The sequence below is a fragment of the Sebastes fasciatus genome, chromosome 20, assembly GCF_043250625.1.
Source record: "Sebastes fasciatus isolate fSebFas1 chromosome 20, fSebFas1.pri, whole genome shotgun sequence".
Taxonomy (NCBI): Eukaryota; Metazoa; Chordata; class Actinopteri; order Perciformes; family Sebastidae; genus Sebastes; species Sebastes fasciatus.
This window is the reverse complement of record NC_133814.1, coordinates 7,280,782-7,296,975: the sequence shown is the minus strand read 5'-3', so window position 1 is coordinate 7,296,975 and position 16,194 is coordinate 7,280,782. Positions and strand designations below refer to the sequence as shown.

At 41.7% G+C, this 16,194-nt stretch overlaps 2 protein-coding genes across 3 annotated transcripts in view; one reads left to right on the top strand and one right to left on the bottom strand.

Moving 5' to 3' along the window:
* The window catches only part of LOC141758889 (sulfotransferase 2B1-like), a 59,981-nt gene that overhangs the window by 15,195 nt on the left and 28,592 nt on the right, over nt 1-16,194 (bottom strand). The window lies entirely within an intron of this gene.
* Nucleotides 1-16,194, top strand: part of LOC141758888 (sulfotransferase 2B1-like) — a 326,098-nt gene that overhangs the window by 303,422 nt on the left and 6,482 nt on the right. The window contains exon 2 of one of the 2 annotated variants that reach the window (XM_074620668.1): nt 12,141-12,306. In XM_074620668.1, the coding sequence (XP_074476769.1) occupies nt 12,168-12,306 (139 nt within the window). In that variant the 5' untranslated portion in view covers nt 12,141-12,167. Of the gene's footprint in view, nt 1-12,071; nt 12,307-16,194 lie in introns of those variants that run through there. The other variant, XM_074620667.1, reaches the window with a different exon arrangement.

The window sequence follows — 16,194 nt, the reverse complement described above, 5'->3', positions numbered from 1 at the left end:
GTCCATTAGGTTGAAGGGTTTGCTAGCCCTGTGCCTAATACCAGAGTTGACTAATTTTGGATCATTTTGACACTATTTGCATCATAATAACAGGGAAAAGTCAAACCAGGAACTGCAACGAGAAAAAACACTCATTTCTGCAACACTTACCCAAACCGTTAGGGTAAGGTTCAGGCTAAGGTAAGGGGAAACTCAAATCAATGAGGAAACAGACTTTGACACAGATTCAAAATCACTGAGTTCAAACTAACAAGCGGCAGTTGTTGACAAAGAACTAACTGAGCAAATAATCTAGTCAATAAATCACTGAGCACTGAACGACTTAACCTCTTCAACTCCTTGAGGGCGCCCACGGCCGACTTTACTGTCTCTCAGTAGCAGGCTCCGTTTTAGAGCTAGCTAAATAACGCTCCAAAGTTAGGCTAATTTTAGCTAGGAAAAACTGGCATGGCTATTTTCAAAGGGGTCCCTTGACCTCTGACCTCAAGATATGTGAATGAAAATGTGGGTACCCACGAGTCTCCACTTTACAGACATGCCCACTTTATGATAATCACATGCAGTTTTCCATGCAGTATAAATGTGTTATTTAGCCTATTATAAAATGATGTGTTTGAATATTTCTGCATACTGGGGTCCCTAAACAGTCTTGGAATTACATAAATTGGGTATCACTGTAAAGCTGAGACTCTTGTGGATCCAATGAACCCAACTGTATTCATGTGTGATGATGTTAGTCCCCATAGGAGCCATTTCATTGTAGCGAGACCATTTTTTTTTTTTAAATCTGACCTCACTGTATAAAATGACCTGTGGTGACCTCTAGGATAATCACAGCCTCATGGAACTTTAAAGCCACAAACTAGAGACCTAGAGCATTCAGAGGATGGATGGCTTTCCTAGCTAGATTGACAATAAGGGGGTTTCTGAGCAGTTTCCAGAGCAGAAGTGCTCGACATCCAATCGCCGAAAAATGCAATTCTTACAGAAATCTCTAAATGTCAAAAGTTTTTGATACCAAATCCACAGCATTAATTAAGAATTTGAATATGTTATTTCCATGGCCTAGGAAAGTTCAGTCAATAGTCAATCCAATTCAATACACGAGATCCTCTCTCTCAAAGCCAGAAACCAAAGGAGTAAGTCTCAAGCTTGTGATGTCACAGGGTATAAAGTCTGGAGCTGCACCATAGACGATGAATTGTCTTTTTTATACCCAAATGAGCTTTATTATATTGTAGTGTTCTCAGTTGTGAAACAGAAAATGTTCCCATATTCTCAGAACATTCCTCTGGGTGCTCTTAGTGTCATCTACAACATCTCTCCCTATTCATTGTCTATGGAGCAGCTCCACACTTTATACCCTATGACATCACAAGTTTGAGTTTTAGCACTCTAGTTCCAGTGTGCCTAGAAGCACAAGGCAAAGCCTTGTGCAAAGCACACTGGTCTATTATTCGACGCGTTTATTTCTTCTTCTGACTTCTGCCTAAACTTTGCCGCGCTACTCCTCCGGCAGCGTTGCCAACGCCTGTACAAAAAGTACATCAAAACGTGCGGAATGATCGGGAGTCGCCATACTTTAACGTAGAAAAATTATTAAAAGTTTAAACAGGTCACGAGATTTGGGACTTCATGGGGCCTATCATCCCCCTTCTTCTAACCTCACTATGGTCCTCAGACCCCCCCAGCACCAGGCACACTGGTCAAAATTTCTTGCGAAATTTTCTAGTTTCTTCTTCTGCTTCTGCCTAAACTTTGGCACGCTACTCCTCCGGCAGCGTTGCCAACACCTGTACAAAAAATACATCAAAACATGCGGAATGATCGGGAATCGCGTGCTATGACCTGGCTAAGAGATTCACGCAGCGGTTTCCGAGAAAATCGCGCGAAAGCGCGATTTTTTTGCTCCATTGGAATGCATTGAAAATCAACGTGAAGAGTGCTCATAAACACTCCTCTTTGGGGCCATACAGAGTCGCCATACTTTAATGTAGAAACGTGATTAAAAGTTTAAACGGGTCACGAGACTTGGGACTTTATTTGGCCAAATGGAAATTTTTTGATAGCTGGCACGGTTTTCACGAAATCGCAGTTTACGTTTTGTGAAATTTTCAGACCGTTTCAGATTTTATAATGGGTGTGTATTGCGTGGGTCGTTAAGGGCTAGAGCGCGTGACATCATCGCTAGAGTGCGGGAAAGCTTTGAAATTTTTTGAAAATTTTCCGAACAAATTGCTCTGTAGCCCACAACGTCCACTCCTCATACACAATTAATACATCAAAACGTAGGTATTTTTGTGCCGGTCGCAAACATGTAGCTATGGAATCAGTCGGACTTACACATTTGGCGACACATGCCTGAACGTGAGAGCAACTGCAGGCTTCGCTCCCATAGGGCCCCATATTAAATTTCACAGAATGTTTTGGATCAGAGAAAAAAGTTACTACTTTTCGAAACTGCCGCCGAGGTCACATTTTTGAAACTACAGACCCAAATGTCGCACCATTTGTTCATCAGAGACTCCTAACTGGTCTCATGAACAATCTAAGCGATAGGAGTCACGGTTTCTGTCGTAGAAGCACTTTTATGACATGTACGTCTCTGGTTAACTCCTATTATAAACTGCCCCACTGCAGCAGTTGCCAATCGCCACGGCAACTTCAGATTGCTGCTAGACAGCTGATTCTCATTAGCCAATCAGAGCAGGCTGACTAACACACACACACACACACACACACACGCACACTATTTACTGTATCAAGCCATTTCAGTGAGCCAGCATGCTGTAAACCAGGCTTCAATGGATCAGGGCCATAATTAATGTGATCAATTACACCTGTGATTAAAAGCCCCCAACTCTCATTGTATGATAACAGGAACTAGGTATTCACCTACTTTTCAAAATAAAATCCCTCAACTCTTACTGTATGTTAACAGGAAACTAAACACTCCTCACGGCCCCCCAATCACCATGGCAACCACTGACAGACACGCACGCAGCGAAAGGGCCTACAGTGCTGACCTCACTATGGACCACAGACAGTCTGAATCTGCCCCCCTCCACACACAAACCACCCCTAGCCCCCACCCATCCCCCAGCACCAGGCACACTGGTCAAAATTTCTTGCGAAATGTTCTAGTTGGTCCTATCATCCCCCTCTTCTAACCTCACTATAGTCTTCAGACCCCCCCCAGCACCAGGCACACTGGTCAAAATTTCTTGCGAAATTTTCTAGTGAAGTCTTACTATTCCTCTTCTTACGGTTTTTGCCGCACTACTCCTGCCGCAGTGTTGCCAACACCTGTACAAAAAGTACATCAAAAGGTGCGGAATGATCGGGAATGGTGTGCTATGACCTGTCTAAGAGATTCGCGTAGCGAAAGCGCGATTTATTTGCTCGACAGGAATGAGTGGCAAATCGATGTGAAGAGAGCTCAAAAACACTCCTCTTTAGGGCCATACAGAGTCGCCATACTTTAACGTAGAAAAATGATTAAAAGTTTAAAGAGGTCACGAGATTTGGGACTTTATGGGGCCTATCATCCCCCTTCTTCTAACCTCACTTATGTCCTCAGACCCCCCCCAGCACCAGGCACACTGGTCAAAATTTCTTGCGAAATTTTCCAGTTCTTATTCAGACTTCTGCCTAAACTTTGGCACGCTACTCCTCCGGCAGCGTTGCCAACACCTGTACAAAAAGTACATCAAAACGTGCGGAATGACCGGGAATGGTGTGCTATGACTGTTCTAAGAGATTCGCGTAGCGGCCTCCAAAAAAATGCGCGAAAGCGCGATTTCTTTGCTCCATAGGAATGAGTGCCAAATCGACGTGGAGAGAGCTCAAAAACACTCGTCTTTTGGGCCGTACAGAGTCGCCATACTTTAACGTAGAAAAATGATTAAAAGTTTAAACAGGTCACGAGACTTCGGGCTTTATTGGGCCTATCATCCCCCTTCTTATAACCTCACTGTGGTCCTCAGACCCCCCACAGCACCAGGCACACTGGTCAAAATTTCTTGCGAAATTTTCTAGTGTTCATTACAATTCCTCTTTTCAGTATTCTCCTCATTGTACATTACAACATGTACACAAGCCACCATATGAAAATGCACCATGTTTAAGGTTTTTTCTTTGAAGCAGCGCAACATAAAAAATGCCTCTAATGTAATATCTGATTTCTCATTGCACTGTGTGAAACAGGAAAGGTCCAGTGGAGTGAATCCCACCCCTATCAAACCAAACCGGTCTCCTCTTCCATAAGGGCTGCAGCTGACACCGATGATCATACAGAGGATTAACAAAGGTGACATTCATGGTGGGTGAGAATCCACCAAAAAATACAGAACCTGATGATTCACAGTCAAAACTGACAATGACAATTTATTTTCTACAGTATACTGTATGTAGGAGGAGATAAAAGAAGGGAGAAAATCAAGTAAATTATAGGGAATTTATAATATACGTGTGTGTGTATATATATATACGTATATATATATATATATATATATACGTATATATATGGCATGATTGATGATTGTCCATCCTTAATCGTGATTTAATCACAAATTAATCGCATATTTCATTCAGTTCAAAAGTATTTAATACTCTTATAAACATGGGAGTGGACACATATGTTTGCTTTATGTAAATGTATGTATATATTTATTATTGGAAATCAATTAACAACACAAAACAATGACAGATATTGTCCAGAAACCCTCACAGGTACTGCATTTAGCATAAAAATATATGCTCAAATCATAACATGGCAAACTGCAGCCCAACAGACAACATCAGCTGTCAGTGTGTCAGTGTGCTGACTTGACTATGACTTGCCCCAAAACTGCATGTGATTATCATAAAGTGGGCATGTCTGTAAAGGGGAGACTCGTGGGTACCCAGAAGAGAACCCATTTTCATTCACACATCTTGAGGTCAGAGGTCAAGGGACTACTTTGAAAATCACCATGCCAGTTTTTCCTTGCCAAAATTTTAGCTGAACTGAGCTCGCTAAAACCTCAAAAATTGCAAGTTGTATTAATGCGTTAAAGAAATTAGAGGCGTTAAAACAAATTTATGTTAACACGTTATTATCATGTTAACTTTGACAGCCCTAATATAGAAATATAAAGAAAGAACTGACAGTGCCTTTATTTGGCTACTTGACAATTAATACAAAACGCTATCAGAACTTTATATAATATTATACATATGCCTGAAACTGTGATGACTGTTTCAACCAATGTTGTGATTTATTTCACAACTATTTCAATAAGGAATGCTTTAAGGCAATAGTTCAACTTTTGCGAACTATTTGCTTTTTTTTGCCCAGAGTTAGATGAGAAGATTGATACCAATCTCACTTATGAGTGTGGCATCAATCTTCTCATCAAACTCTCACCAAGAAAGGGAATTTGCATATTTCCCAGAACGTCAAACTATTGCTGAGCTCCGCTTACATTCAAAAATACACAAAGAAGAAAAACAAAGTGTCTGTAATAGAAAATGTCTTTATTTACAATGTATGACAGACATCCATAGTATATTACAAGAACAATGTGATGCGTAATGTGATGTCATGTTGTGACTGTTATGACTGTTGTGTGACATGACATAATGAAATGTAATGGTTAATATCATGTGATCATCTTGTGTGATATGATATGATTAATAATGAGCCGTGTTCAAGGTTCTTCTCTCTGTATAATTCCACTCCTTCATACCAGGGAGATTGGAAAATCAGGACGCCACGTAGAGCAGGCTGCCTTGAACTCTGGAAACTCTACAAAAAATTTAAGAGAAAAACAAAACAAAAAAATGGCAACAAATTAAACATCTTTACTGTGAATATTAGCACAGAAAAGAGAAACATCTCTCCATCTATCTCACACCCACATATACAATGTCACAGTTCACTCACTGTGTTGGTTTGTTTTGCTGCAGAAGCATTTGATCAGATTCTGTTTCTCTACGTGGTTTTTGGGAAACAGTGGGTAGCGACACTTTATCTTTCCGCTGGGAAAAACTGCGAAGAGAGCAGAGGTGGTCATTGAAATTCACACCATAGAAACTCTGATTATCACCACTTTCAATGCCTTTATTGTCTGCTTTACCTGACAACAGACTGTAGTATTGTAGAGTCTGGAGAACACCAAACTTTTTGGCAAATCAAAGACCCCAATATCATAACAGCCCCGGTGATCAGGCTCTTTTTCTGTGCAAATCTTTAACCAAAATGTATGAATGACCAACGGACACTCACCTCTGCACCTGCACTTGCGGATGTGCACTTTGGACACATGAAATCCAGGATGTGAAGCTGCACACAGTGGAAAAAAAGAAAGAAATCATTTGTGTGAAACAATAATACGTTATCCATCAACCGGCGAATAACATTTTCCAGTGTTGGCGAGATCATAAGACGCATAATGCAGAAACAGTTCTCTTTGTATTTTACCTGCGCTGCTGTCGTAGAAGGTGTCAACCAGAACGATGAGCAGGAGAGCAACACTTATGATCCTGGACATGATGGCAGTGTGTTTCGATCAGTTCACGACAAAGTGCTCGATCAGTCTACAGGAAATGAGCAACTCTGACAATTATATACCAACCCCGTTCACGTCCATGTGGGTCGTCAGAGTTTGATCTCCGGGCAGATCAGTCTTGGCAAGACTTAAGGGGGGATTTTTTGGGGTAATCTTTCAACTGTGCATGGATTCATCCTTACAGTGATGAATAATAGAGATAACATTCCTACAGACGGGAATGAACAAAAGGACAAAAATATGGGTTGAACTTTTAACCAAGATGTTGTCCTGTGCAGTTGGTTTATTGTAGGTGGAAGGTTACTGGTTTTAGTGACAATAAAATGTACTAAAATCGCCAATTTATAACACTATTTGGCTGTTTATTTCCCTCCTGGACACAAAAATATGGCTATGCTTGTATTCTTTTTACCAAATCATTATATAATTTTTTCAAATTAGCTAAATTACGCCACGTTTTTTTCAGGTCCCCCCTGATAATTGCAGAAGTACGCTCTGGAGTACATGCCCCCGGACTGGAAATCACTGCTTTATAAACAGTCCTGGCCTTTTACAGTTTTTCAGTAGCCACTTATGTATTAGCTTATGCTTCCTTGAAGCTATACAATGTATTGTGTGTACATTTCCCCCAAACTCAGCCTGAAATCTTTGGCATCGTTGAAAGCTTTTGGATCTCCAATAGAAATTCAAAGTGCTGTAGGTTTGATTGGCTGAACAGCATACGTTTAAAAGCGTCCATTAGGTTGAAGGGTTTGCTAGCCCTGTGCCTAATACCAGAGTTGACTAATTTTGGATCATTTTGACACTATTTGCATCATAATAACAGGGAAAAGTCAAACCAGGAACTGCAACGAGAAAAAACACTCATTTCTGCAACACTTACCCAAACCGTTAGGGTAAGGTTCAGGCTAAGGTAAGGGGAAACTCAAATCAATGAGGAAACAGACTTTGACACAGATTCAAAATCACTGAGTTCAAACTAACAAGCTGCAGTTGTTGACAAAGAACTAACTGAGCAAATAATCTAGTCAATAAATCACTGAGCACTGAACGACTTAACCTCTTCAACTCCTTGAGGGCGCCCACGGCCGACTTTACTGTCTCTCAGTAGCAGGCTCCGTTTTAGAGCTAGCTAAATAACGCTCCAAAGTTAGGCTAATTTTAGCTAGGAAAAACTGGCATGGCTATTTTCAAAGGGGTCCCTTGACCTCTGACCTCAAGATATGTGAATGAAAATGTGGGTACCCACGAGTCTCCACTTTACAGACATGCCCACTTTATGATAATCACATGCAGTTTTCCATGCAGTATAAATGTGTTATTTAGCCTATTATAAAATGATGTGTTTGAATATTTCTGCATACTGGGGTCCCTAAACAGTCTTGGAATTACATAAATTGGGTATCACTGTAAAGCTGAGACTCTTGTGGATCCAATGAACCCAACTGTATTCATGTGTGATGATGTTAGTCCCCATAGGAGCCATTTCATTGTAGCGAGACCATTTTTTTTTTTTAAATCTGACCTCACTGTATAAAATGACCTGTGGTGACCTCTAGGATAATCACAGCCTCATGGAACTTTAAAGCCACAAACTAGAGACCTAGAGCATTCAGAGGATGGATGGCTTTCCTAGCTAGATTGACAATAAGGGGGTTTCTGAGCAGTTTCCAGAGCAGAAGTGCTCGACATCCAATCGCCGAAAAATGCAATTCTTACAGAAATCTCTAAATGTCAAAAGTTTTTGATACCAAATCCACAGCATTAATTAAGAATTTGAATATGTTATTTCCATGGCCTAGGAAAGTTCAGTCAATAGTCAATCCAATTCAATACACGAGATCCTCTCTCTCAAAGCCAGAAACCAAAGGAGTAAGTCTCAAACTTGTGATGTCACAGGGTATAAAGTCTGGAGCTGCACCATAGACGATGAATTGTCTTTTTTATACCCAAATGAGCTTTATTATATTGTAGTGTTCTCAGTTGTGAAACAGAAAATGTTCCCATATTCTCAGAACATTCCTCTGGGTGCTCTTAGTGTCATCTACAACATCTCTCCCTATTCATTGTCTATGGAGCAGCTCCACACTTTATACCCTATGACATCACAAGTTTGAGTTTTAGCACTCTAGTTCCAGTGTGCCTAGAAGCACAAGGCAAAGCCTTGTGCAAAGCACACTGGTCTATTATTCGACGCGTTTATTTCTTCTTCTGACTTCTGCCTAAACTTTGCCGCGCTACTCCTCCGGCAGCGTTGCCAACGCCTGTACAAAAAGTACATCAAAACGTGCGGAATGATCGGGAGTCGCCATACTTTAACGTAGAAAAATTATTAAAAGTTTAAACAGGTCACGAGATTTGGGACTTCATGGGGCCTATCATCCCCCTTCTTCTAACCTCACTATGGTCCTCAGACCCCCCCAGCACCAGGCACACTGGTCAAAATTTCTTGCGAAATTTTCTAGTTTCTTCTTCTGCTTCTGCCTAAACTTTGGCACGCTACTCCTCCGGCAGCGTTGCCAACACCTGTACAAAAAATACATCAAAACATGCGGAATGATCGGGAATCGCGTGCTATGACCTGGCTAAGAGATTCACGCAGCGGTTTCCGAGAAAATCGCGCGAAAGCACGATTTTTTTGCTCCATTGGAATGCATTGAAAATCAACGTGAAGAGTGCTCATAAACACTCCTCTTTGGGGCCATACAGAGTCGCCATACTTTAACGTAGAAACGTGATTAAAAGTTTAAACGGGTCACGAGACTTGGGACTTTATTTGGCCAAATGGAAATTTTTTGATAGCTGGCACGGTTTTCACGAAATCGCAGTTTACGTTTTGTGAAATTTTCAGACCGTTTCAGATTTTATAATGGGTGTGTATTGCGTGGGTCGTTAAGGGCTAGAGCGCGTGACATCATCGCTAGAGTGCGGGAAAGCTTTGAAATTTTTTGAAAAATTTCCGAACAAATTGCTCTGTAGCCCACAACGTCCACTCCTCATACACAATTAATACATCAAAACGTAGGTATTTTTGTGCCGGTCGCAAACATGTAGCTATGGAATCAGTCGGACTTACACATTTGGCGACACATGCCTGAACGTGAGAGCAACTGCAGGCTTCGCTCCCATAGGGCCCCATATTAAATTTCACAGAATGTTTTGGATCAGAGAAAAAAGTTACTACTTTTCGAAACTGCCGCCGAGGTCACATTTTTGAAACTACAGACCCAAATGTCGCACCATTTGTTCATCAGAGACTCCTAACTGGTCTCATGAACAATCTAAGCGATAGGAGTCACGGTTTCTGTCGTTGAAGTCTCCCAGCAGAACTATGGAGTCCCCTACTGGAGCCCCATGCAGGACTCCATTCAGGGTCTCCAAGAAGGCCGAATACTCCGAACTGCTTTTCGGTGCATATGCACAGACAACAGTCAGAGTTTTCCCCCCCATAACCCGCAGGCGTAGGGAGGCGACCCTCTCGTCCACCGGGGTAAACTCCAACGTAACGGCACTCAGCCGGGGATTTGTGAGTATCCCAACACCCGCTCGGCGCGTCACACGATGGGCAACTCCAGAGAAGAATAGAGTCCAACCCTGTCCAGGAGTATGGTTCCAGAACCGAGGCTGTGTGTAGAGGTAAGCCCTACCAGATCTAACTGATAACGCTCCACCTCCCGCACAAGCTCCGGCTCCTTCCCCCACAGAGAGGTGACGTTCCACGTCCCCAGAGCCAGCCTCTGCCGCCTAGGTCCAGTCCGTCGAGGTCCCTGGCCTTCACTGCCACCCATGTGGCAGCGCACCCGACCCCAGCGGTTCTTCCCGCAGGTGGTGAGCCCACAGGATGGAGAGGAGGGGGGTGCCACGACGCTTCTTCGGGGTGTACCCGGCTGGGCTCCGTGGCAAACCCGACCACCAGGCGCTCGCTGACGGGCCCTCCGTCTGGGCCTGGCTCCAGACGAGGGCCCCGGGCTTCCTCCGGGCCGGGTAACTCTTCCTCTTTCTCTATTCTTCATTGGGGTTTTATGAACCATTCTTAGTCTGACCCCTCGCCTGAGACCAATTTGCCATGGGAGACCCTACCAGGAGCACCAGGCTCCAGACAACAGAGCCCTCAGGGTCATAGGGACACACAAACCTCTCACCACGTTAAGGTGATGGTTCCCGGAGAGGTAAAGAAAACATACTTATTAATATTATATTATTCCATTTCTGCCAATAGAGTCCCTTAAATGTTACACACTGGTCCTTTAAATATCATTTAAATATTTCATTCAGTGTAAACATCATATACAGTGGCATCAATGAAGAGTTGGAACAAGCAGACTTTAACAAGAAGGAAATGTTGCATTTTTGCTTGTGAGCCCATTAGACAGACAGTATTGTGCCTGGAGGTGTCACAGAACATGTGAGGTATACAGTTTGCCCTGTTTGTTTTCCCTGAAGTAGCTTTAAGGTTATTATTTTATACAAACTCATTATTTTGAGATACTACGTCATTATTTTCAGAGAGTTTCTCATTATTTTGAGATAGGCTATTAAGTCAGTATTTTGATACTAATTATTTTGAGATACTACGTCATGATTTTGAGAAAGCTTCTCATTATTTTGAGATACAAACTCATTATTTTGAGAAAGTTTCACATTATTTTGAGATAGTTTCAATATGATGAGATCCTTTGTCATTATTTTGAGATACAAACTCATTATTTTAAGATAATAACTCATTATTTTGAGAAAGTTTCACATTATTTGGGGAAACTACATCATTATTTTGAGATACTAAGTCATTATTTTGAGAAAGTTTCACATTATTTTGAGATACTAAGTCATTATTTTGAGAAAGTTTCACATTATTTCGAGATACTAACTCATTATTTTGAGATACTAAGTCATTATTTTGAGAAAGTTTCACATTATTTGGGGAAACTAAGTCATTATTTTGAGAAAGTTTCACATTATTTTGAGATACTACATCATTATTTTGAGATACTAACTCATTATTTTGAGATACTAAGTCATTATTTTGAGAAAGTTTCACATTATTTTGAGATATTACTGCAAATTTCCCCACTGCGGGTCTAATAAAGGAATATCTTATCTTATCTTATCTTATTTTAAGAAAGTTTCACATTATTTTGAGATACTAAGTCATTATTTTGAGAAAGCTTGTTATCATTTTGAGATAGCTACTAGTCATTATTTTTGAGATACTGTCATCACTTCAAAAACGTTTATCATTATAATGACTTACAGGATAATTTTTTGGCACAAATGGGCTTCCATACCATTCAGACCTATATGAAAGAAAATGCTACTTCTACTGAGTCTAACAAAACATTGATTACTCTAAAAACATTCATAAACTACAGACTTCAGATCTTTTATCATTTATAAACTCCACAAAGAAGAAGATTATATCATTTACTAAACAGTAGAAATCATTACAGTGTCTGATAGCTGTGCTGTCTCACTCCCGGCAGTGCATCCGCTCTGGGCGGGCGGGAGGCTGACCTCTGCACAACACCTGATAGAGCAAATAAGAGAGACCAAGAGAGAGACTGCCAGTGTACAATATACAAATCACTCCAGCTCCAGCTCATTTTCCTGCTTTGAACTATGACTGAGGCAGAGCTTCACACGCAGTACAAGGGGGTCTACATGACTTCATCTGTGCACACTCCACAGAGCCTGAAATACTACGAAGAGTTCACTTTTCGCCCAGATGATATCATCATTGTAACGTATCCCAAGTCCGGTGAGTTGTTACTCTGTTACTTGTTGAATGTGCGCACCAGTATTAAACAGACCAAGTTTAAATAAAGGCACTACGACTCAAAAGTGGAATTTCTTAAATGTATGTTAATGAAAAAGAAGACTTGTTGTTAATGTGTGCACCAGTAACATGTCTTAAAATAAAAAGGTGTGTCGCACATTCTTGGTGTCAAATGTATATTTGCACAAGTAACTTACCTTTAGACGGTCGTGGATTTTCAGACCTAGTTTTAGCCCACTTAAGTGGGATTCCATACATTTAGGCTACGTAAGATATAAAAAGACGACATTCAATTTACATTCAAGCAGCCTACTTGTAAATGTACACACCCATTTCATAGTGTGACTGCTTTCCTGTGGGGCTTGAACACGGTGTTTACCTCATGGATATTGGTTTACCCTAAAGGCAAAGCTTTTGGTGGTGCGTTCGAGTCACTTTGATTCAAGAGTCACCTGGACATTTTAAATTTTGTGAAGTCGGGTCACTGTACTTGGATTTTGAGGACTAACTTAAGCATAAACATTTGACTGTAAGTACTGACATTGACAGTACGCTGGCCAGTATCGAAACAGCTATCAGCCCCTTGAACCCTTGAATTAGTGATGTGTCGTCGCGAACGAGCCGACTCTGCTTGGCAGCAATGTTAACTGACCAGACGGAGGTCTCTCCATGAATCAATGCTGATCCTAGTGTTGGCTTTTCCTGCTTCAGCCTCGCGACTGGGTGCCGGAGGGAGAGACCGGCACCCGGTTGGAGACGATAAAGTTTCTCGCTGCGGAGCCCCGTCACTTCACAAGACACGGAAAACCTCTGTTGGTCTGGAGGAGCTGCAGCATTTATTTCTGCACAAACGTCCACTGTACATTCACTAGATATTCTCAGAGCTACCAACTCTCCTGCAGTGTGTAGTGTGCGCGCATAAACGTGAGGTGGAGCGAGAACGAGCGCGGCCTGTGAGGGAAGGCAGGCAGAGGAGCAGAGTAAAGCAGAGACTCTCCCCCACGTACTCCGACCGCGGCCAACACTGTTTTGCAAGACGGGCTTTGCAAGAGGGAGAGGAGGAGAGAAAGAGAGAGGAGTGTGGTGCGCAGAAATGAAGCAGTATGTAAAATGATGGTATTCTGGAAATTATAAGGTTAACCCGCTTGAATCGTGTGGAAAGGTGGATGCAGCCCCGCCCTGCCATAATAAACAAATAAATGACCCGATAAATAAATTGTCATTAAATGTTGCAAAAAATAATATTAAAAATGAATGTAGCTATGAATTTATTGGTAAAATGTCTTTTAATTTGCTTCTTTAGTTATTTATCTTTGTATTAAATCCCTTATTATGTCCCTTATTTATATATTTATTTTTAAATGTATTTATTTATTTTTGCATTCATTCTTTTTTTTATAGGCTTGTTGAAAAAAAAGTGCATTTATTCAATTCATGATTTCAATTGGGCTTTTATGAGTTTACTGTTTGATTTTTACCTTTCTTCTTTATTCCATCAAATCATTCTCCAGTCTCCACCTTAACCAATTAAAGTACTTAAACCTGCAGTAGGCAGTGTATCTTTGGCATCATTGGGCAAAATAATAACCTTTCAGTATATTGTTATTATTGTTACAGTATATAAGTGTTCTGAGAGAAAACTAGACTTCTGCACCTCCTCATGGCTCTGTTTTCAGGCTTTAAAATATCTAGCCTGTGACGGGAGACTTTGACCAATCACAGGTCATTTCAGAGAGAGAGTGTTCTTATCCGGTCATGTGAGCGGTGCTTGGTATTCCCTCAAGAGATCTCAACATGGCTCAACAAACTTTCTAATTTTTTCAGCTAAACAGTACACTACAAGATGATTCTGAAAACATTTGAGGCGAGAAATAGGCATTACAGTAACATAATTTTGATTCATATTGGATCAGCTCTGCCTAGTTTGACCGTTTGGTCGGAGTTTGCGAGTGATTGACAGCCGGCTCTCATAGACGGAAGCTGGACGCCTGACTCCAGGTCAGCTCTGATTGGTTCTTTTCCTCCGGTCTGTGAAATCTTGCAGATGCCATCAGGAGCACCGGAGGACACAGAGGCACATGATTTTTTTCAGGTTAGCTGTTTAATGTACTACTGTCAGGATATAGTGACCGTTTTATAAAAATAACTTTGCTCCAATCTTGCCTACTTCAGCTTTAAGCTGGTTTACTAAAGTGATTTTCCACTCTAATGAACCATTTTAAAACAAACATGACAAATGTCAGCATTTAAAGGGACTGTTTGTAACTTTTTACAGGTATAAATCTACCGGGTCGGTGTCCCATGCGCGCTCGCGTATGCGCGCTCGCGTATGGCTACGCTGTTCAGACCCCTCCTCTGCCTGCCTGCCTTCACTCACACAACGCGAATATCTAGTGGACGTTTGTGCAGAAATAACTGCTGCAGCTCCTCCAGACCAACAGAGGTTTTCCGTGTCTTGTGAAGTGACGGGGCTCCGCAGCGAGAAACGTTATCGTCTCCGACTGGGTGCCGGGGTCTTCCCTGCGGGCGTAGTCGGAGACAATAACGTTTCTCTTCCTGCTTCCTGAAGCAGGAAAAGCCAACACTAGGACATGCATTGATTCATGGAGAGACCTTCGTCTGGTCAGCTAACATTACTGCCAAGCAGGTGAAATATAGAGTGATATTGTGCTTTTAGCTGACGTGTGTCGCCTCACTGTTTTGAGCGATGCTCGTTCATGTCTATGTAGAGCGAGCAAGCACGAGCCCGACGCTGACTTTCGTAACTTAACGGCCACAGGTGTCGCTGTTAACAAGCATTTCTGAAAGTTACAAATAGTCCCTTTAAGAGAAAAATAGAAGATCTGTTTCATCTTTCCTGCAGCTTTCGTGACAAGAGCGCCGCCATGTTACAGTACTCTAGCCTGTGACGTCAGCCGGTTGGTTGGCTCGGCTAAGTTAAACAGATACGACGGTAGAGACTGTGAAAGATGAGGACTGAGGAGACACAGGACAGAAAAAAGGGGGGACACTATTGTATTGCTCCTGGATGTAAAGAGGAGTTTTACAATGTTAAAACCAAGGACAAAACAGTCCATTTCATAATCTGACGCTGAAACGGAGATCAGTAAAGTTACTGCAGCAGCGCTGGCTAGAGCCCACGGATAGGCAGAATCCAGCTTCAGCTGGCTGTCTCTCTATCTCTAGGCAAAAGGTCAAGCTTTTGCAAAAACATGTTTTTCTGTGAGTGTTCCGAAAGGGTAGTTAGAACATATAAAAGTGTCTTGTTCAAGGTCAGATGAGTATGAACTGTTCTACTAGCTGAGACTGTATCAAAATTAAGACAAATTAAGACAAAGACGAAGAATGTAACCACTACTGTAACATACTGTAGCAAGCAGGTGTAGATCAGAAACAGCCCTCGTCCTATGATAGGTTAGAAGTAGAATGTGTCATAAGCAGGAGAAATGAATCCATTGGACGAAAGGACTAGACAGGGTGTTGGCGTACTGTATAAATGATAATGTACTGATACCATTTGTCAGGATTTCTCACTCCTCACCTCTTGAATAGAGAAACAGGGAACTTCCTTTGTTTATTAAAAAAGTACTACACTAAGAAAATAAACGCCGAAAGCAATACTTTGTGTTCTCCTTCAACTAGCGAACTAAATAACTAACTATTTAACTCGGTTATACTCCCAAGCAGACGCGCTCACGGACCGACTCTGTGGGCGGCTCTCAGCGGCAGCTCCGAGCAGTGTGGACCGGGTGCCCCAGTCTTCGCTCCGTGGTGTCCGTCAGCTTGGGAGTGTGTTATTACCCATCTTACACATAAAAAATAACTACTAAATAATGTAATTTTAGAAAATTTGTGAAGCATTTTAACACC